The sequence below is a fragment of the Mesocricetus auratus genome, unplaced genomic scaffold (assembly GCF_017639785.1).
Source record: "Mesocricetus auratus isolate SY011 unplaced genomic scaffold, BCM_Maur_2.0 Super-Scaffold_100676, whole genome shotgun sequence".
Classification (NCBI taxonomy): Eukaryota; Metazoa; Chordata; class Mammalia; order Rodentia; family Cricetidae; genus Mesocricetus; species Mesocricetus auratus.
The window spans coordinates 1,872,641-1,894,375 of NW_024429266.1; the positions used below are offsets into that span (position 1 = coordinate 1,872,641).

At 45.1% G+C, this 21,735-nt stretch overlaps 1 protein-coding gene across 1 annotated transcript in view; it reads left to right on the forward strand.

Moving 5' to 3' along the window:
* Positions 1–3,945: 3,945 nt before the first annotated feature.
* Hsd11b1 (hydroxysteroid 11-beta dehydrogenase 1) overlaps positions 3,946–21,735 on the forward strand; it is a gene marked incomplete at its 5' end in the record, with an annotated part of 32,210 nt that continues 14,420 nt past the window's right edge. Inside the window, 4 exon segments of the mRNA NM_001281353.1 lie at positions 3,946–4,027; positions 4,709–4,839; positions 5,139–5,250; positions 5,373–5,558. Coding sequence (NP_001268282.1) covers positions 3,946–4,027; positions 4,709–4,839; positions 5,139–5,250; positions 5,373–5,558 — 511 coding nt within the window.

The following is a 21,735-nucleotide window of genomic DNA, read 5'->3' on the forward strand; positions in this document are numbered from 1 at the left end:
CTGGGTGTTTGGGATCCCAGTATAGCACAGAGCCTTTCTCGGGGGAGCAGAATTACAGGAGCCAAAAGGCAAGGTTAGTACATTCCCAGAACGTTGATGGATTAGTCCTTCGTTTTCGTTTTTTGGCCGATGGTATTATCTTCATGCTAAGTTTTTATGGGCTGGATGATACTTCCATCACAGAGTCTGTTGTGCAAGGGCTGGGGATCTGTTAACAATACTGAGACGTTTAACTTTTCCAAATATTGCAAGACATGTAACAATGTTGCCCTAACTGTGAGTGAAATCTAGCCTTGTTATTTTTGAATTTTAAACAACACTGACTAAATTTCTGTGTCAGTATCAATAAGGGATACACATGTGAAAGTTCTTTGACACTGAGGACTTGTGAGACAGCTTAGTTGGTAAAATGCCTGAGGATCTCTAGCCCCTGTGTGCACCTGCACCCACACTCATATACACGCACACGTGTGTTGTCTCATACACACACGTGTGCTCTCTCTCTCACACACACACACGCATACGACGCACGCATGCACACATGCAGACACACGCATATGCACACACATTTCTTCAGCACCAGATGTGGTGGTATACAACTGTAACCCCAGCACTTAGGAAGCTGAGGCAGAAGAATCACAAATTCAAGGTCAGCCTGGGTTGCCTAGCAACACCTTGTCTCAAAACACCAGATAACACACACAAAAATAATAAATGAATACATAAAAACCTTCTTTGGTAGCTTCTAGGGGTGTGAAGGGATTCTGACACTCAAGTGTTTGAGGACTGCTATGGGCTGATGTCTCCCCATTCTTATGTACCCATTCTATGTAATGCATTTCATATGACAATTCTTTATTCTGAGTCATGGAGACCAGAGCACTGGGTATTTTCCTGTTTTCACAGCACTAAAACTACTAGGTTCTCTGACGACCCGACTGCGGTTTAGCATTTTAATGTGCTGGACTTTCACCGCCTTGAGCCACTGGTCAGTTAGTTACCCCTGCAGGAAATTGGGATTTGCTGCCCTCGGCCTGTTGAATTCAGCCTGCCATGCTCACAGCTTTTGTTTGTGTTTTCTGTAGTAAAAACTGTATCCCACTCCCTTCTCCCACCTCTCCCTCTCCCTCCCTCTCTCTCCCTCTCCCTCCCTCTCTCTCTCCCTCTCTCTCTCTCTCTCTATCTCTATCTATCTATCTATCTCCTTTCTCTTTTTTCCTCTCTCCCTTTCTTTTTCATTTTTCTTTTCTTTCTTGTTTTTCTGTTTCTCACCCCCATCTTCCTTTTGAGTCAGCATAATGACATTTTGAAGCAACCCTTTCTTTCTTGTTCCCTATAATTTCCTCACTAAGCACATTTTAAAAAATACACTGCCTCATTTTCTACATTCAAGTCAATGACGTCACTGTTAATCATATCAGGCTATGAAATGGGTATTACTTTCTCCCCGTCGGGAAGGAGCCCTGTCTGTCACGCGTCTTGGTAGCATAAAGCTTTTCTAAAGACGCTCATGTGCCTGCCAGTCCTGACAACTGTGTCTCCCATTTACATCTCGGCCTTGCTGTTTTTGTCTGCTGAGACCTCGGCTCCGGCTCTCAGCCGTTCTCAAACCGTTACTGTCTTCTGGAAGCAGCCCTCACAGCTGTGGCCTTTGTTGACAAATCGTTTCATCTCCTCTGGGCCTTAAATTATTTCCTCTGAAGTGAAAAGTCACTGGATGTTTCCAGAGACTATCTCAGGGTCATAACGTGGCTGCTCCGAGCTCTGAGTGGTTCCAGGGTCTCCACCCTCTATCTTCCAGCTCTGCTCAGAGGACGACGGAAAACTCAACCTTGACGCTCTAGCTTTCCTACAGCTCTATTGTAACTTTCAGGGTTCAGGATTAGCTTTGTACTGAGGTGGTTTTCCTGATCTGGACAGTTGGTTTTTAGGCCTAAAAACTGAACAATGACAAGTCTTAAATTCTTTAATAGAATCTTGCTACAGATACACAAAGGTGGTTACCTCTGTCTTGTCATGAGAAATCAGTTGTTAATTGCTGGGGTGTCTCTCCTCTTGGTCCTTCTCTTGGATCTTTTTTTTTTCTCTCATTTATTTATTTATTTTTATTTTTAAATTTTAATTAGAAACAAGGTTGCTTTACATGTCAATCCCAGGTCCCTCTCCCTTTCCCCCCTCCCACGCCATCCAACCAACCCCCCCCCCCATATACCCTCCTTTCCCTAGGGAGTGTGAGGCCCTCCATGGAGGTGTCCATAGTTTGTCATTTCATCCAGGGCAGGGTCTAGACCCTCCCCCAAGAGTCCAGGGTGAGAGTGCATCTCTCCTTGTGGAACAGGCACCCAAAGTCCATTTGTATGCCAGGGATAAATCCTGATCTACTACCCAAGGTCCCCATAGATTACTTAGGCCTCTTCACTGACACCCACATTCAGGGGGTCTGGATCAGTCCCATGCTGGATTCCTTTTTACCTGGGACCTGGATGCTCTGTGCTAGTTTCCCTTCAAGCACACTGGGTCCCTTAGGACCTTATGGCACCAGCCCTGAAATCCCAGCTGTTTGGGAGGCTGAGGCAGGAGGATCACAAGCCTGAGGCTACAGAGCAAGTGCATGTCAGCCTGAGCGACTCACTGAGACTCAGTCTCAAAGGAGAGGCAAAAAGAAGACGGGCACTGTGGCTTACGGGAGAACCATCTGGCTGTAGCCCTGGGTAGCCCAGCTCTTCTGGTCTGACCTCCTCTTCCCAGTGTCCTCTGTGCTCTTTGCTCCTCTGTAGCATTTACATAACCCAGTTTAACAACCAACTGCCTTTCTTCCTGTTTTGGCCCCCACTGTCCCTTCTGTCTCCCTGTTAAAGGGATACGGGTGAGGGTGCATTCCTATGCACCTGAGGAGTCTTGCAGAACTGAGCTTGGGTTTCCCCTGCCATCTGGGTCTGGCTGGGTTGCGTCTTCTCTTTGATGTCAGAATGTGTTTTCATTGAGCTTCACTGCGACTTCTTTGCTTTAGTTTGTTGTTGTTGTTGTTTCTCCTAAGCCGTGCACATTTTTTCTTGAGCTTATTTTGCTTCTTTGTGCTGTTAATTTTCATTGCTTCCGACTAGGGGTGGGGCTGAGGGTGAGATTTGGCTTCTGACTGGGGAGGGGGGGTGAGATTTGGCTTCTGACTGGGGAGGGGGGGTGAGATTTGGCTCCAGTAGTACTCATATTTTTCCCAAAGTCCCACATTCTTAGGAACTCATAGGTACATTCTCTCTCCCTCTCTCCTCTCTCTTTCCCTCTCTCTCTTTCCCTCTCTCTCTTCCCTCTCTCCTCTCTCTCCCACTCTTCCCCTCTCCTCCCTCTCCCTCTCTCTCTCCCCTCTCTCCTCTCTCTTTTCCTCTCTCTCCTCTCTCTATTTTCTCTCTCACACCCCCTCCCTCTCTCTCCCCTCTCTCTCCTGGCTCTCTCCCTCTCTCTTCCCTCTCTCCTCTCTCTTTCCCTGTCTCCCCTCTGTCCCTCTCCTCTCCTCTCACTCCCCCTCTCTCTTCTCCCTCCCTCCTTCTCCTCCTTCCTCCCTCTCCCTCCCTCCCTCTCTCTCTCTCTCTCAAAACCACTCTTGAAAGGCCATTGATGTTGCGGGCAGAGGACGTCAGTAGGACATGCTCAGGAACCCAGCCCTGCGCAGTTGTGAGCCTGGCCATCTGGAAGTTGCCTCTTACTCAATGAAATGGAGTAAACACTGTCCATTATGAAATCCACCACGCAGGCTGCCAGGGACGAATGGGATCCCACCCAAAGCCAATCGCTGCTCTGACAGGGTAGTTGGCTAGTGCTGCCTGAGACTGCTCCAGCCTCCCCCGTCCTTGATGTCACAATTCAAAGGCTGCTGCCTGCCTGGGAAGTTGAAGAAAGCTCAGCAGGTTTTCTCTGTGTGTCCTACAGCCAGGCCCCTGTCTGATGGCGTTTATGAAAAAATACCTCCTCCCCATTCTGGTGCTCTTCTTGGCCTACTACTACTACTCTACAAAAGAAGAGTTCAGACCAGGTGAGTAGTACCACTGTGTCCCCTTTGGAGGAGCAGGCTTAAAACACGGGGATGCTGGAATGTTCCTAAGGATCTAGCTATATGTTCTTGATCCCTAAGTCACTGAGAAAGAGAGAACCCTAATGTGGGGTAACTCTGTATCCTCCAGCTACAAGCTATGGGCAGGAGGAGACAGAGAGGGGTAAAGCCACACAGCCAAGTTGGCCACGCTTTGGTCGGCACCCAGCATGGAGAGCAATTTCAGATCTACAGAAGAGAAAGTCATATCCAGACCCATGGCTCAGCCAGAGTAGCTGTGCTCCATAGAGAGACTGATGGCTGAGAGGCCAAAATGAAAATTAAAAAGGGTTATGACGTCGATGGCCATTTTGTGGTGCTTTTTAAAATTCCCTTTCGATTTAGCAAAATTAGATCATGCCAGAAGTGTTGAACTCATGCAGTTTATCCGAACTGGCCTTGTCTCTGTGAAATCTACACATGGAGGTTTCCTTAGGAATGATGGCAGGAAGGCTCGGCTCTGGACATCCAGGCCAAACCCATCTTAAAGCCTGTTTATGAACAACTCCAAGTGTCACTCTGGTAGTTTGCAGCATGAGGCAAACTGATGTGGGCTCGCAGCTTTTAAGTGTGGATGGTAAAAAACAGGGCTTTTGGGGTACTCATAGCTCTTGTGGTCCCCAGAAATGCTCCAAGGGAAGAAAGTAATTGTCACGGGGGCCAGCAAAGGGATCGGAAGAGAAATGGCATATCATCTGTCAGAAATGGGAGCCCATGTGGTGTTGACCGCAAGGTCAGAGGAAGGTCTCCAGAAGGTAAGCATTCCCTGCCCACAGACAGGTGTGCCTTCCTGTGCCCAGCTTTTAGTCTTACACATACACACAAAGGCTTGCCCCATGACCTGCACTCTCGTATGCAGTTACAAATATAGGAATATAAAACTACTGCTTTTAGGTACACACACACACACACACACACACACACACACACACACACACACAGATTCTTATCTAAACAGCCCTATGAACAAACTCTCATTTAAGCCCCAGTTACTCCCAAACTACACATGAAAGCCCACAGGTAAGATGCCACCACATCCGCTATGTCTCTGCAGGTGGCATCCCGCTGCCTTGAACTCGGAGCAGCATCTGCCCACTACATCGCTGGCACCATGGAAGATATGACGTTCGCGGAGCAATTTGTTCTCAAAGCAGGAAAGCTCATGGGTAAGGGTCCACCCCCCCTTTTCCTCCTCTGGGCTTAGAGCTCTGGGGGGAGTGGGAGGGGGGAGGGGCAAGAACAGGGCCGGCTCCGAGTGGTCTCTCTCAACCCAGCCATCTCTTTGCAGGCGGACTGGACATGCTCATCCTTAACCACATCACTTACACCAGTATGAACTTCTTCCGCGACGAAATCCACGCTTTGCGCAAAGCCATGGAGGTCAACTTCATCAGTTACGTGGTCATGAGCGTGGCCGCCTTGCCCATGCTGAAGCAGAGCAATGGCAGCATTGTTGTTGTCTCCTCCATAGCTGGTGAGTGGCTCAGGGGCCAGGGTGGAAGCCGAGAAACAGATAATGCTGGGATTATGCCAGGTGAGAGCACAAATGTTTCCATGCCAGGAAGTCACACTGCATGAACTTGAAATACTCATGGTGATGTCGTGGGAAAGCCGATAGTTCACAGTTCGTGGGGGAGGGACTTGGGGGTGTAAACTCAGCTGAAGGACACGCATGTTGGAGAAAAGAGACATCGAGGAACCAGTGGCCCCCAGAGTAAGGAGTGGTCAAAGCAGGGCTACAAAATCCCTGAAAGGAACAGACAAAAGCAACAGTTCAGGATGACCAAAGGAAACCTGATGCGTGCGCCAAGCCTGGGAGAGGACAGGGACAAGAAGAGGGGCTGGGGGCATGGCCAGTTCCCAGAGACCTGGTCATAGTGGGTGGGAAAGTCTTTGCTTCCATCATAGCCAAAAGGGTGGTGAGGTCAGTGGGTACAAAAACAGAAGAAAGAACAGAATACCTTAAGGATATGCAGAAAGATGGTTGGCTAGGAGAAACCAACTGAAGACTAGCAACGGAGAGGAAAGTTGCTCTAGATCAGTGGCTCCCAACCTTGCTAATGCTGTGGCCCTTTAATACAGTTCCTCCTGTTGAGGTGGCCCCCAACCATAAAATTATTTCGTTGCTACTTCGTAACTGTGATCTTGCTACTGTTATGAACAGCAGTGTTTCTCAGAGGTGAGGATCCCTCCTGGATTCAGGGTAGAAGTACTACACATGTTTGTTGATTAGTAAAGATGCGTTTGAAAGGTCAGAACACAGCGATATAAACCAGCCTTACAAATGCAGTGCTTAGAATATATTTTTTAAAATGACCTTGGAGACCATGGGCTGTTAAATACTTCACAAATGTCAGTTCTTCTTGAACTAAATAAGGCCATCAATGTGCTAAAGCACCCTCCTCTCTGGCCCAGGAAAGGCCTGCGTGGATAAAGGGACGGTGTGTCTGTGCCAACGGCCAGCAGAGAGATTGATATGCACCCCTGTGCTTCCAGCACAGACTCTGGCCCTTCCTCGCCCACAGACTTGCTGGGCTGAAAGCAAAGGAGAGCTCCCAGATGCATACTGAGTGGGAGGGTGCTGGGCACATACCCAGTGAATCCTCTGCACTGGCCAAAACTCCAGAACATCAATCATGGTGTGGGTGGCTCTAACGAGCCCCTATTCCATTGATGAATGGAGACATACATACAGCCCATGCAAAAGCTGCTTCACCTTTTGCCTAGAGAATTTAACTTTTGTGATCTAAAGAATCCACAAGCGCTTGGCGGGAGGAGCAAGGATTACTGTAGACCCTAAGGGTCTGATGGAATTCTAATAACCTCTGTTTCCGTACATTCACAGCGTCTACGGAATAATACTTAGTAATTCCCATGGGCTCTGGGCTCTGAGTGGTAGAAAAAGAGTTGTGTCTCTCTCCCTGTGTCATTTGTGTAGAGTTCAGTGCCTGGAGGTCAGCCCTTTTGAGTTAACACACATCTCTGAATTCACAAATTAATTTCTCACCCTAACAGAAGGGTATTGTGCTCCATGGTGTACTGTTTTATATGGTGTTTTTTCTATTTTGTGCATGTGTGTAGTGTTTATGTACATGAACAAGTGTATGGATGATACCAGATGCCTTCTCCAAACACTATCTGCCTTCTGTTTTTGGAGGCAAGATGAGAGCATCAGAACCTGGAGCTCACTGATTTGGCTAGACTAGCTGACCAGCAAGCCCCAGGGATCCCCTGTCTCCTCCTCCACAGTGTTGGGGTTACAAATGTATACCTGGTTTATTTTTCTTTTTTCTTCTTAATGTAATTCTGAGAGTCTGCACTCAGGTCCTCACGCTGGAGTGCCAAGCGCTTTACTGATGAGTCATCTCCCCAGCCTTGGTGTCTTCTTTTAAGCAATCAGGAAGTATGTTCAGTGATCTTTACTTTTAAAAATCTGCATCTCACTAAACATCAAGCTGACCCTGAGTTCAGAAAAAAAATCTACTGAGTTAGAGTTGTAATCACTTCCAGTGCTTTTTTTTTTTTTGCTGAGTTGTAACACAGAGCAACTGTTCTTTCCTGATGCATTTCTGGGTGTTGTGCCACACAGAGGGCTTGCACTCTCTCTTCAGGCTTGGTTATATCCTTAGTCCTATCAGAGATGGCGCTGATGCTTGCATCTGCAGCTCAGCATTTTTCTGGCCCTACTGAACAAGTTCTTGTCTTTATCACGTGCTGTTACTTTAACTTTAGCTCCTATGACTAAAGTCCAAACTTATCGTGCCTTAAGCAAATCTATAAATTCATTTTCTCCTATGAACGGCCTAGGGTAGGCAGTCAAGGCTGATAGGATAGTCAACACTCCATGAAGCTGTCCAAAAACCAAGCAAGACAGGACTACCAGTCCTGTGGTTGTTATGTTCATCTGCAGGTCCAAGAAGGCTTGCTGTTATGTCCGAATTCTAGCTACAGAAAATGAAGGGCACATTATGAAACTTGTAACCATGAGCCACAGCAGGCAGCAGATGGGATCTGGTCAATATTCAACAAACAACTCAGGGCATCGTCTACAAGAGAACACAAATAATGCTGACTCACTGCCTCGCACACCGTCCATGCCAAGTAACACATAAGAGCATAAGAAAATGATCCAAGCACGCCTATAAAGGCCAGAAATCAGGAGGCAGGGGGATTTCCATAAGTTCCAGGCTATTCTGGTTCTGGGTTACAGACTGAGACTTGGGCTCAGGGAGAGAGAGGGGGGAGGGAGGGAGAGAGAGAAGGGGGGATACAAATGGAGGAAGGAAGGAAGGAAGGAAGGAAGGAAGGAAGGAAGGAAGGAAGGAAGGAAGGAAGGAAGGAAGGAAAGAAAGAAAGAAAGAAAGAAAGAAAGAAAGAAAGAAAGAAAGAAAGAAAGAAAGAAAGAAAGAAAGAAAGAAAGAAAGAAAGGCCTACAAGAAAATGTCTTCCCAGACCCACTCTACGGTACATATTCAAGGCTACCACATGAATAAATCCTTGACCCCAAATGTGGTGCAGAGGACCAGCAGGCAGGAGGAGGGATGAAAAAGCATTTCTGAAACTGAGATGCTACTGCTTGAATTTTATGTTTAAAAAACATAGCTGGATTTGCAGAAAACACTAGAAAATATTTGGGAAAAGCCCACCTGCCCTTGCTTAAAATGGCTCTTTTTTTATTTAAATTAGAAACAAGTTTGCTTCACATGTAAATCCCAGCTCCCTCTCCCTCCCTTCATTCCCTGCCCCCCCCCAAATCCCCAACCCCTCACCCAATCCCCACTCCATTCTCCAGGGAAGGTGAGGCCCTTCATGGGGGATCTCCAAAGTCTGTCATATCATCCAGGGCAGGGCCTAGGCCCTCCCCCATGTGTCCAGGCTAAGAGAGCATTCCTCCATTTGGAATGGGTTAACAAAGTTCATTTGGATGCCAGCGATAAATACTGATTTATTGCCCGAGGTCACAAAGAATGCTGAGGCCTCCTCACTGATACCCACATTCAGGGGGCCTGGATCAGGCCCGCACTGGCCTCTCAGCTATCAATCTGGGGTCCATGAGCTCCCCCCTTGTTCAGGTCAGCTGTTTCTGTGGGTTTCACCAGCCCGGTCTTGACCCCTTTGCTCATCACTCCTCCCTCTCGGCAACTGGTGTCCAGGAGTTCAGCTCATGTTTAGCTGTTGGTGTCTGCCTCTGTTTCCATCAGCCACTGGATGAAGGCTCTAGGATGGCATATAAGGTAGTCATCAATCTCATTATCAGGGGAGGGCATTTAAGGTAGCCTCTCCACTATTGCTTAGACTGCCAGTTGGTGTCATCCTTGTAGATCTCTGGAAATCTCACTAGTGCCAGATCTCTCCTCAAACCTGTAATGACTCCCTCTATTAATGGTGTCTCTCATCCTGCTCTCTTCCATTCTTCCCCCAACTCAACCTTCCTGCTCCCCCATGTCCTCTTCTCCCCCTCTCTTTCCTTCCTCCCTCTCCCCTTCCCCATGCTCCCATTCCCCTCAGGAGATCCTGTCCCTTTCCTCTTCTCTGGGATGCCTATCTCTCTTAGGGTCCTCCCTGTTTCCCAGACTCTCTGACGGAGGGGTTGTAGGCTGGCACTCCCCTGCTTCATGACTAAAATCCATATATGAGTGAGTACATACTGTGTTTGTCTTTTTGTGACTGGGTTACCTCACTCAGGATGGTTTCTTCTAGTGTCACCCATTTGCCTGCAGATTTCAGGATTCCATTGTTTTTTTTTTTCCACTGAGTAGTACTCCACTACGTAAATGTACCACATTTTCTCTATCCACTCTTCAGTTGAGGGGCATCTAGGCTGCTTCCAAGTTCTGGATATTACAAATAATGCTGCTATGAACATAGTGGAACAGATGTCCTTGTTGTATGAATGTGCATCTTTTGGGTATATGCCTAAGAATGGGATTGCTAGATCTTGTGGTAGACTGATTTCCATTTTCCTAAGGAATCTCCATACTGATTTCCAACGTGAGTGTACAGGTTGGCACTCCCACCAGCAGCGGAGGAGTGTTCCTCTTTTTCCACATCCTCTCCAACATAAACTGTCATTGGTGTTTTTTATTTAGCCATTCTGACAGGAGTGAGATGGTATCTCACAGTTGTTTTGGTTTGTATTTCCCTAATGGCTAAGGATGTTGAGCACTTTCTCAAGAATCTCTCAGCCACTTTAGACTCCTCTATTGAGAATTTTCTATTTAGTTCTGTAGCCCACTTTTTAATTGGATCCTTTGGAGTTTTGAAGACTTGCTTCTTGAGTTCTTTGTAAATTTTGGAGATCAGCCCTCTGTCTGATATGTGGTCAGTGAATATCCTTTCCCAATCTACGGGCTGCTTTTTTGTCCTGCTGACTGTGTCCTTAGCCTTACAGAAGTTCCTCAGTTTCAGGAGGTCCCATTTATTAATTGTCTATCTCAGTGTCTGTGCTATTGGTGTTATGTTCAGGAAGCAGTCTCCTGTACCAATTTTCTCAAAGGTATGTCCCACTTTCTCTTCTAAGAGGTTCAATCTGGCTGGATTTATGTTGAGGTCTTTGATCCATTTGGACTTAAGTTTTGTGCATGGCAATAGATATGGATCTATCTGCAGTCTTCTACATGCCAATATCCAGTTATACCAGCACCATTTATTGAAGATACTTTCTTTTCCCACTGTATAATTTTAGCTTCTTTGTCAAAAATCAAGTGTCCATAGGTGTATGGGTTAATATCAGGGTTTTCAATTGATTCCATTGGTCTACCTGTCTATTTTTGTGCCAATATCAAGCTGTTTTCAGGACTATAGCTCTATAACAGAGCTTGAAGTCAGGGATGGTGATGCCTCCGGAAGTTCCTTTACTGTACAAGGTTGTTTTGGCTATCCTGGGTCTTTTGTTTTTCCATATAAAGTTGAGAATTGTTCTTTCAAGGTCTGTGAAGAATTGTGCCAGTATTTTGATGGGAATCGCGTTGAATCTGTAGATTGCTTTTGGCAAGATTGCCATTTTTACTATGTTGATCCTACCTATCCAAGAGGATGAAGATTTTTCCATTTTCTGGTATCTTCTTTAATTTCTTTCTTTAAAGACTCAAAGTTCTTGCTATACAGGTCTTTCACTTATTTGGTTAGCATTATCCCCAGATATTTTATGTTGTTTGGGGCTATTGTAAAGGGTGATGTTTCTCTGATTTCTTTCTCAGCCCATTTATCATCTGTATGTAATAGGGCTACTGATTTTTTGAGTTAATCTTGTGTCCTGACACTTTGCTGAAGGTGTTTATCAACTGTAGGAGTTTCCGTGTAGTTTTTCAGGTCACTTACATAAATTATCATATCATCTGCAAATAATGAAAGTTTGACTTCTTCCTTTCCAATTTGTATCCCCTTGATCTCCTTTTGTTGTCTTATTGCTCTAGCTACAACTCCAAGTACAATATTGAAGAGATATGGAGAGAATGGACAGCCTTGTCTTGCTCCTGAATTTAGAGGAATTGCATTGAGTTTCACTTCATTTAGTTTGATGTTGGCTGTTGGTTTACTGTATATTGTTTTTATTATGTTCAGGTATGTTCCTGTTATCCCTGATCTCTCCAAGACCTTTATCATAAAGGGATGTTGGATTTTGTCAAAGGCTTTTTCAGCATCAAGTGAGATGATTATGTGCTTTTTTCTTTTGTAGTTTGTTTATATGGTGAATTACATTGATAAATTCGCATATGTTGAACCATCCCTGCATCCCTGGGATGAAGCCTACTTGATCATGGTGGATGATTTTTCTGGTGTGTTCTTGGATCCTATTTGCTAGTATTTTATTGAGGATTTTTTCATCAGTGTTTATGAGGGATATTGGTCTGTAGTTCTTGCTTGTGTCTTTGTGTGACTTGGGTACCAAGGTAATTGTAGCCTCGTAAAAAAGTTTGGCAATGAACCTCCTGCTTCTATTGTGTGGAACACTTTGAGGAGTATTGGAATTAGCTCTTCTTTGAATTTCTGGCAGAATAATGCACTGAAGCCATCTGGGCCTTGGCTTTTTTTGGTTGGGAGAATTTGATGACTGCTTCTATTTCATTAGGGGATATAGGTCTGTTTAGATTGCTTATCTCTTCTTGATTTAATTTTGGTAAGTGATATCTATCCAGAAAATTGTCCATTTCCTTTAAATTTTCGAATTTTGTGGAGTACAGATTTTCAAAGTGTGATTCTCTGAATTTCCTCAGTGTCCATTGTTATGTCCCCTTTTTCATTCCTAATTTTGTTAATTTGCATATTCTTTCTCTGCCATTTGGTTAGTTTGGATAAAGGTTTGTCTATCAGTATAACTCTTTGTTATACTGATTCTTTGTATTGTTTCGACTTTATTGATTTCAGCCCTCAATTTGATTATTTCCTGGCGTCTATTCCTCCTGGTTGAGTTTGCTTCATTTTGTTCTAGAGCTTTCAGCTATGCTGTTAATTTTCTAGTGTGACTATTCTCCAGTTTCTTCAAATGAGCACTGCTTTCAAAGTGTCCCACAAGTCTGGGTGTGTTGTGTCTTCATTTTCATTGAGTTCTAGAAAGTCTTTAATTTCTTTCTTTCTTTCTTCCTTTACCCAGGAATGATGCAATTGAGCATTGTTCAATTTCCATGAGTTTGTAGGCTTTTTGCAATTTGTGTTGTTGAATTCTAACTTTAAAGCATGATGATCTGATACGATACAGGGGGTTATTCCAATTTTTTGTACCTGTTGAGGTTTGCTATGTTGCCAAGTATATGGTCAATTATAGAGAAGGTCCCATGTGGCGCTGAGAAGAAGGTATATTCTTTTGTGTTGAATGGAATGTTCTATAGATGTCTGTTAAACCCAATTGGGTCATAACTTCTGTTAGTTCCTTTGTTAAGTTTCTGTCTGGTGATCCTGTCTAGTGGTGAGAGTGGGGTGTTGAAGTCTCCAACTATAACTGTGTGAGGTCTTATGTGTGATTTGAGTTTTAGTAATGTTTATTTTATGAATGTAGGCACCTTTGTATTTGGGGCATAGATGTTCAGAATTGAGACTACATCCTGCTGGATTTTTCCTGTGATGAATATAAAATGACCTTCTTCATATCTTTTGATTGATTTTAGTTTGAATCTAATTTGTTTGATACTAGGATAGCTACACCAGCTTGTTTCTTGGGACCATTTGATTGGAAAATCTTATCCCAACCCTTTATTCTGAGGTAATGTCTGTCTTTGAAGTTGAGATGTGTTTCTTGTATGCAGCAGAAGGATGGATTCTGTCTTCTTATTCATTCTGTTGGCCTGTGTCTTTTTATAGGTAAATTAAAACCATTAATATTGAGGGGATTAAGGACCATTGAATGCTAATTCGTGTTTGTTTTTTATTTGTTTTTGGTGGTGTTATTGTTTATGGATTTACCATGATTTTTCTTTTGACTTTTGATAAGGTTGGATTATCTATTGCCTATGTTTTTGTGAGCCTATTACCTTTCTTAGGTTGAAGTTTTCCTTCCAGCACTCTCTGTAGGAATGGATTAGTGGATATGTATTGTTTAAATCTGGTTTTGTCGTGAGATATCTTGTTTTCTCCATATATAGTGATTGAAAGCTTTTCTGGGTATAGCAGTCTGGGCTGGCATCCGTGGTCTCTTAATGTTGGTATAATATCTATCCAGGACCTTCTGGCTTTTAGAGTTTCCATGGAGAAGTCATGTGTGATTCTGATAGGTTTGCCTTTATATTTTACTTGACCTTTTTCCTTTGCTGCTCTTAATATTCTTTATTCTGTATGTTTGGGGTTTTGATTATTATGTGGCAAGGGGACTTTTTTTTTGATCCACTCTATTTGGTGTTCTGTAGGCTTCTTGTACTTTCATTGGCAAGTGTTTCTTTAGGTTGGGAAAGTTTTGTTGAATATGTTTTCTGCACCTTTGAGGTGGTTTTCTTCACCTTCTTCTATCCCTTTTATTCTTAGGTTTGGCCTTTTCACGGAGTCCCATATTTCCTGGATATTTTGTGTTAGGGATTTGTTGGATATAAGATTTTCTTTGGCCTATGAATCTATTTCTCCTAGTGAATATTCAACACCTGAGATTCTCTCTTCTAATTCCTGTGTTCTGTTGCTTATGTTTGCATCTGTAGTTCCAGGTCGTTTACTCACCTTTTCTAATTCCAGCATTCCCTCAGACCATGTTTTTTTTTTATTGTCTCTATTTCAACTTGCAAACCTTGTACTGTTTGAACTGTTTCTTGAAATTTTTGGTTTGTCTTTTCCTCTGTTTCTTGAATTTTTTTTGTTTGTTTTTTCTTCAATTTCTTTAAAGGATTTTCTCATTTCTTCTTTTAGGGTCTCTATCATCTTCATGAAGTTGTTTTTAAGGTCACTCTCCTTCTGCTTCATCTGTGTTGCGATGTTCAGATCTTGCTGGTGTACAGTCCCTAGACTCTGGTGGCGTCATATTGGTTTTTCTGTTGTTGAATGTGTTCTTATATTGTCTTCCCATTGGTTCTTTCAGTGGGGTCTCTTCCTTTCCTGGTGGGTATGGGTCCAAGGTTCTCTTCCAGTGGGTACAAGCAAGTCCAATACTCCGATGGGTCTCACAGCAGGCACAGATATATCTGATGCACTTCCTCTCCTGGTGGGTGGGAGCTCTGCCCTCTGTCCTCTGCCCTCTGCCCTCTGTCCTCTACCCTTAGTGGGAGGCAGGAGTAGACCAACTCTCTCAGCAGGTTCCTGGTCGGTTGGTCCTGGGGTGGGGGGCAAGTCGACCTGGCTGCAGTCTCCAGGCCAGGAGATCCCAGAGAGGGTAAGCGGAAGGAAGTCCTAAAATGGCTCTTCTATGTTTTGTTCTAGAAGGTAAGGCTGATTCCACTTTTGCGTCCCCTGGTTCTGTGGGCACCATAACCATGACCTACCTGCCAGTCACATGCATGGCACAGGAACTGGGCATCAGTACAGCTTTCCTGCTCCTCCTCATTGTGTGGTCCCTCTGAGGAGTCAGGGACAGACCTATCCTCAATCCTCCCTCTACTCCCTAGGTCTATCCAACCCCCATCTTCCACGTCACAGGGAGTCTTTTTCAGGCAGCACCACAGAAATTTAAACAAACCTTGTCTTCACTGAATTCTGAAAGATTACCTTTGGAAGTTGTGCTCTCTCTGTCTCTCTCTGTGTGTCTCTCTGTCTCTGTCTCTGTCTGTCTGTCTCTCTCTTTCCCTCTCTCCCCCTCCCCAATATCCCAATACCATTAACCATAAAACAAAGGCTAAGCACCTGAGTAGACATAAATAGACAGATGCAAGTTCTTCCATATCAAAGAAAACAAAGGACGAGCTTGGGTTTCTTAGAGCAAAATGAAAATGCATTGAAAGGACATTGAGCCTTGTCAAAGGCCTCTAAACACTCAGACCCTTCTTTCAAAGCTCCCTAACTGTTACTTTTTAAAACATCAACTTTTAATATGTCTCTGGATGGATGGATGGATGGATGGATGGATGGATGGATGGATGGATGGATGGATGGATGGATGCATGGATGGAAAATCTAATTTTCCAACCTATCCAAATACATTTGTTGTCTGACTTATTCAACTATCTACAGAGATTTCAGCAATGTTCCAATGCAGTTAATTCAGGCACACTGTCAAGGTTAAATATTCCCCACGTCAGTACATTAGTGAGAATGAAATCACTTGTTGGACTGTAACCTTTGTGTCAGCTGAGAGCTCCCTGTGTGGTCTAAACCGAGCCCAAGAATTAAGCATTATAGTGAGGTAAGGGGAAAAAAAGCCGGTCTCTCAACTGCGCATCATCAGCTAGCAGGATCAGAATCCCCATAACATTTTGCATAAAAAAAATGAGAACACACAGATGTTAGCCTCTGCAGCTCTGGTGCTATGGCTCCCGAAAGCAAGCCGGCTCCTCGGTGTGATGCTGTAGCTCCGGAAGGTGGTAGGAATCCAAAGGAGGATGTTGAAAGGGTGTGGGCGCCAAAGTAGGGAGTCGTGTTCAGCCCTCACCCAACCTGGTCTGGGACTGCTCTAAGAAAATGGAATTGGAGTGTGGTGGGGGGGGCTAGAAACAGACAATGAAAGGTGTGTGTATAGTGGCTAGGTCATCTGCGGAGCTTGGAAGAATGCCAAGGTCAGACCGGGGCTCACTGGGGACCTGAAGCTCCGGGGGGAAGGGGGGTCACTGTGGATAGACTTTAAGGCACTGCGCTGGGGCCAGACCTGAAGGATGGAGGCGGTGAGCACTGGATTATGAATCATGTCCTATCCGCCCCTGAAAGGAGACAGAGAGATTTGAAATCAGAAAGTCTCTCCGATGAAGTCAGTATCGATGTTTGCAGGTTAAGGACAGCATGTCGTCCTCCGCGGTGACTGCTCCGGACTTTTCTCATTGAGAGGCTGTGAGGCCTGGAGTGGTGCCTGCACTCCTACAGCCCCAGACCTTGGGAGGTGCAGGCAGGTTTGTGGGCTCTGCTCCCGGAAGGAACAGAATGTTGTGAGCCTCAAGGTCAAAACAAAAGCAAAGCACGGTGAAGCCGGAACCCTCAAAGCTGCCCCAAGGCTGGCCAAGGCTTTATTGAGTCACTTACTTCTGGGTGAAAATATCAACCTCTTCCTCCTGGGGGTGGGGTGGGGATGGAGGGGTGGGGAGTGTGGTAAGGCTGACAGCAAACACATCCTATTGGAGGTACCCAGATAGGAAACTAAGGCTCAAAGGAAGAAGATGCCTCTGACTAAATCAGACTCGACACACACATGAATTTAGGTTTAAAGTCTGGCTCCTGAATTCCTCAACAAAACGTGACCGCCCTCAGCAGGAGGGCACAGGGAGAAGAAACAAGTGAATTCTAAAACGAAGCCCTCACGAAAGGTTAAAGAACAGAAGGCAGGAGCAACGGGAAAAGCTGTGCTGCCAAGGTTTAAAGCCGTTTTTTTCTCTGCGGTACAAGATCAATGGCATGGGCACGGTGAAAACGAAGGATGCGCCAAAGCTGCGTGCAAGCAGAAGTTAGCGGAGGCCTTGGAGCCTCCACACCATCACAGGGAAACAGCCTTCCGGGCTATAAAGAGACTGACAGGACACCGCAACTCACGGTTATCCTGACTGTCCAGATGGTCCAAAACAAGCTTCCTCCTTGCTTTGGCATCTTATCCTATAAAGGGTCATGGGTAGCAGCATTGACCTATAATCCTAGCACTCAAAAAAAAAAAAATCAAAGCAGGGAGACTGTGAGTCTGAGGCTTTGGAAAGGACTATGAGACTTTTTAAAGTGTGAAGTGTTTTATGTTGCTGTTAACATGAGGCCTTTGGGGATGAACAAGAAAGGAAAGGTTATGGTTTAACGGAGATGTGCCTGTGTGGTGATATTTTGTTTATAGTGGAATAAATAAAGCTTGCCTGAAGATCAGAGTACAAAGCCAGCCACTCCGGTCAGCCATAGAGGCCAGGCAGTGGTGTCACACACCTTTAACTCCAGCACTAGAGAGGAATATAAAACAGGAGGAGACAGGAGTCAGTCTATCTGCAGTCACTCTGAGGACAGGATCACCCCTCTTTGATCTGAGCCTTGGTAGAGGTGAGAACTCTCTAGTGGCTGGCTGCTTTGCTTCTCTGATCTTCATCTTTAACCCCAATATCTGTCTCTGGGTTTTTAATTATGCATGCTATATGTATGTGTCAAGTTGATCTTGTCTCAAAAAAAATTAGAAAACCAAAAGACACGGCTAGAGTTGTTAACTCTGCAGAGTGCTTGTCTTCTAGCCAAGAATCCCCTGGTATGACCCCTGGTACTGTAACACTGTACAAAGTTGGTGTTGGGCTGCATGCCTGTAATCTTAACAGGAGGATCAGAAGTCCAAAGCCACTGTCTGCTACACAGGGATTATCAGGCCAGGCCAACCCACACTAGAGACCCAGAGAAAGGGTGGGGAGAGAGGGAGACAGAAAGAGAGAGCCAGTAGAATAAAAAGTTTCCTGAACCTGAGCCTGTGCCTGAACTGACGGTTAGTTTTTGATAGATTTGTAGCAATCGTCTGAGTGGAATATGGGGTAAATGGAACAACGGGAACATTTTGAGGTCATTTGTATGCATTATCAAACTGCTTTAGAATGACAGATGACTGAACATTTACAACAGAAAAGAATAAAATCCAACTATGAACAATAACAAAAATGGACTATAATCTATTACATGCCACAGAAATCAATGAGTTCACAATTACATAATCCCAAGAATAAACAAATGGAGAGAGGAGTCATCTCTCCCCCTCATAGTGGAAGGCCAAACGATAAACACAGAGGGAACAAGAACACTGGAGAATCATCAGTTAGCAATCATTATGGCAATCATTCATCCAGGCACATTAATAAACCTTAAAACCAGAGGGTGAAGGTTTAGTAGCAAACAGAGCATTTCCACTAGTCTCAAAGTGTTACCTACTCAACAACAAGAACAAAGATAAAAACAATGAATGCAATTGGCCAAAGACTTGAAAAGATACTTCCCCCAAAGAAAATAGAACCATGCAAAGATATTCAACACCTCTAATCACTAGGAAAACCCCAAGTATATACACAGGCACCAGCCCATACCCATTAGCATGTTGCTGTCATGACGGACAAGGAGGAAGGAGGGCAGAAAGAAAGAAAAGGAAGGAGGGGATACAGGAAAGATGCAGGGATGGGGATGCAGGAAAACTGGGACCCCTGTATAAGAGTAGTGGAAACGTATATTGGTACAGCTGGGGGGGGGAGACACACAGCCACTCCTTAAAACATTTAAAAATAGTATTGCCACATAACTGGGCAGCTCTGCTTGTGGGTAGACACTCAGGGTTAAAATCTGTCTTGGAGAGAGATTTGAAGACAGACAAAACACAAGAGCAGCCCAAGCATACACACACACACACACACACACACACACACACACACACACACACACACACACGCACCGCTGAGAATGCGGACAGGAGAGCAGGGCAGTGTGTGCTGACCCACACAGTAAAGGCGGCAGCAAAATAAGAAGTCAGGTACTGAAAGCAGATTTAGTGGAGCTAGGCCTGGGGCGGGGGTGGGGTGGGGTGGGGAGGGAATGGGAGTTATTGTTTGATGGGTGAAGAGTTCAGTTTGCAACATAAACAGTTCTGGAAATGATAGTAGAAGCTGAAGCTATTGCACAATGGACCTATGCCTGATGCCACCGAACAGTGTGTCTAAAGGTGGTTAAACCACTTTTGAGAAAAGGAAAAAAAAAAAAGAAAACCACTCAGCATAATTACCAGTTACAAGAAGAAAGGACAGTTTTTTGCTAGAGAAACTTCAGGGTTCCTCTTAAGGCCAGTGACCCCTGATTCACTTCGCCAGCCACAGAAAGGACCAGAGCCTCTGGTGGGATGGGATGTGAAGAACATAGAATTACTCCTGAGGCTACCAGGACTGCATAGTTCAAAACAAATCATGCCAGAATATCGGACAAATCTGAATGGCAGGACAGTCGCCAGAAGGGTCCACGTGTGTGTTCAATGGTCAGCTTCCCAGAAAGCAGAAAAATTTTAAAACCCTGATTTATTGGTAGCATCTCTATAGTGTAAATAGTTCCATGATTGCCACGGCCTGGCATCAACTTGCTTTAAAAAAAATTTGCCAGCTATCTGTTCTTGGTATCTGGCAAAAGCCGGCCGCCACGCATGTTGGCTGGTACAGGTTTAAGTACTTGTGACTCCCAATGCTGTCAAAACCATGGACTCCTTTGACACTGCAGAAATCACTTCAAACAGAAGTGAACTGACACAGCCCAGCATGCAGTGCATCTCAAGGTCTTTGGGATGTTTCCGCTATAAAACATAGGGTGTGTAATGCTGCGGCTTGAGGTGGGACCTTTCGAGGACCCCATGGCAAGTGAGGGGCAGACAGAAACCTACAGACAAACTTATATGGAAAGCGTATTGGGGAAGGCAAGGGAGTAAGGGAAGGGAAAAGAAAGAGAAAGAGAGACAGAGAGAGGGTTGCTCCTCAGAGAAATGCCAGAAAGAGAGAGGGAAAGTAGGCGGAGCTTGTCTCTTAAAGGGGCCTTTGCACCTGTGTACAGAGACAGGGTACTGCCTGCCTTGAATAGAGATGGCACACTGTGCCAGGTCCCCAAGGCACAGAGGCAGGCTTGTCTGGGTTACAACATTACATGGTAGAGATAAGCATCAATACCCCTGGGAGGGTGTCTATGGATTATACACCAAGAATCCATTAGCATCCCTGAAATGGATGGGTTGGTGGCCCCTGGAAAGACATCCACATCCTAACTCTATGAGCCTATGGACATGACCTCCTTTAGAAGGATCTTTGCAGTTTTCATTGAATGAAGGCTCTTGAGCTGGAATCGCCCTGGATAACCCACATGAGCACCTAATCCCGTAATAAGAGACAGAGGACAAAAGGTGGAGGGAAGAGAGGCCACGAGAATATATGCCACCAGAGACTAGAGCAACACTGACATCCAGGAAGGATCCTCTCTTGGAGCTTTTGAAGGGATCGTGGTGTTCTTAACTCGTTGACTCCACACGTCTCAAATCCACAACTGTGAGGACAAATCTCTGCTACTCAAGATCTCTGCATTGCTACAGGAGCCCTGAGAAATGACACATGTCTTCCTTCATTGTCATGCTCCCATTGTGACCAAATGGACGCAGGTATGCGTATTCAAGGTGGTGGAACGTAGGGACGGCACTGACCTCGGTTACAGGAATTAACTCTCTAAAGCCCCGCAGAAGCCATGTGCGGTGGTGCACACTTGCCATCACAGCACTTGGGAGTAAGGAAGGGGGAATCAGGAGTTCAAGGGTCACACCCAAAATAGAATAGTTTGAGATCAGTGTGAACTGTATGAGACCCCGTCTGAAAGGAGGCTGGGGGGGGGGGGAGGGGATAATTTCTTTTGTGTATGACCTTTCAACTTTACTAAAAGTTTGAAAGTATTTCAAGAGGAAAAGAAAAAAGTATTCTCCATCCTAGGAAGGGTGGGTGTAAATGCTTTGGGGATTTTCTTTGGGGCTCTTTGGCGATTCCTATGGGAAACACTCCCATCCATCCCCGGTGGTTCCCAGATATGATTTGCTCTGACCTCTCCGGCTTTCCATCACCAACTGCCTTGCTGGACTTTCAAATGGTTTCAATTTCAAGAGCGAATTTTAACTGCTTTAACTGAATGCTCACGAAAGAATAAAAACACAATTTAAAAACTTCATTCCTGCCGGAGGGACCAAGGCGAATGAGCCACAATCACTTTCTCCAGCAGTCTCTAGCTGAGCAAGTTCCTGCTTGAAGTCTACCATGTTTCCATGGCCAGAGCTAGAAATCCTCCCAGACCCTGCACTCCAAGCCTCCCTTTGACTTCTGGTGTCCAGCTCACAAGCCTGTGTGCACAGCCTGGTGCCAGCTCGCCGGCTGTGGCTGTTCTGCAGTGACTGGAACCTAGTGTCTTGGGGACAGATCTTTGGGCTTTCTGTCCCATTTACCATTTACCACATCTGCTCTCACATTGTCAGAATCCTTGTCCCATGTTTTGTTTCAGAAAATGCAGTCACCACCACTATCTTTGTGTCTAAGCCTTCCTGGAAGAGAATCAACTGTGTGTGTGTGTGTGTGTGTGTGTTATGAGTGTGTGTGTGT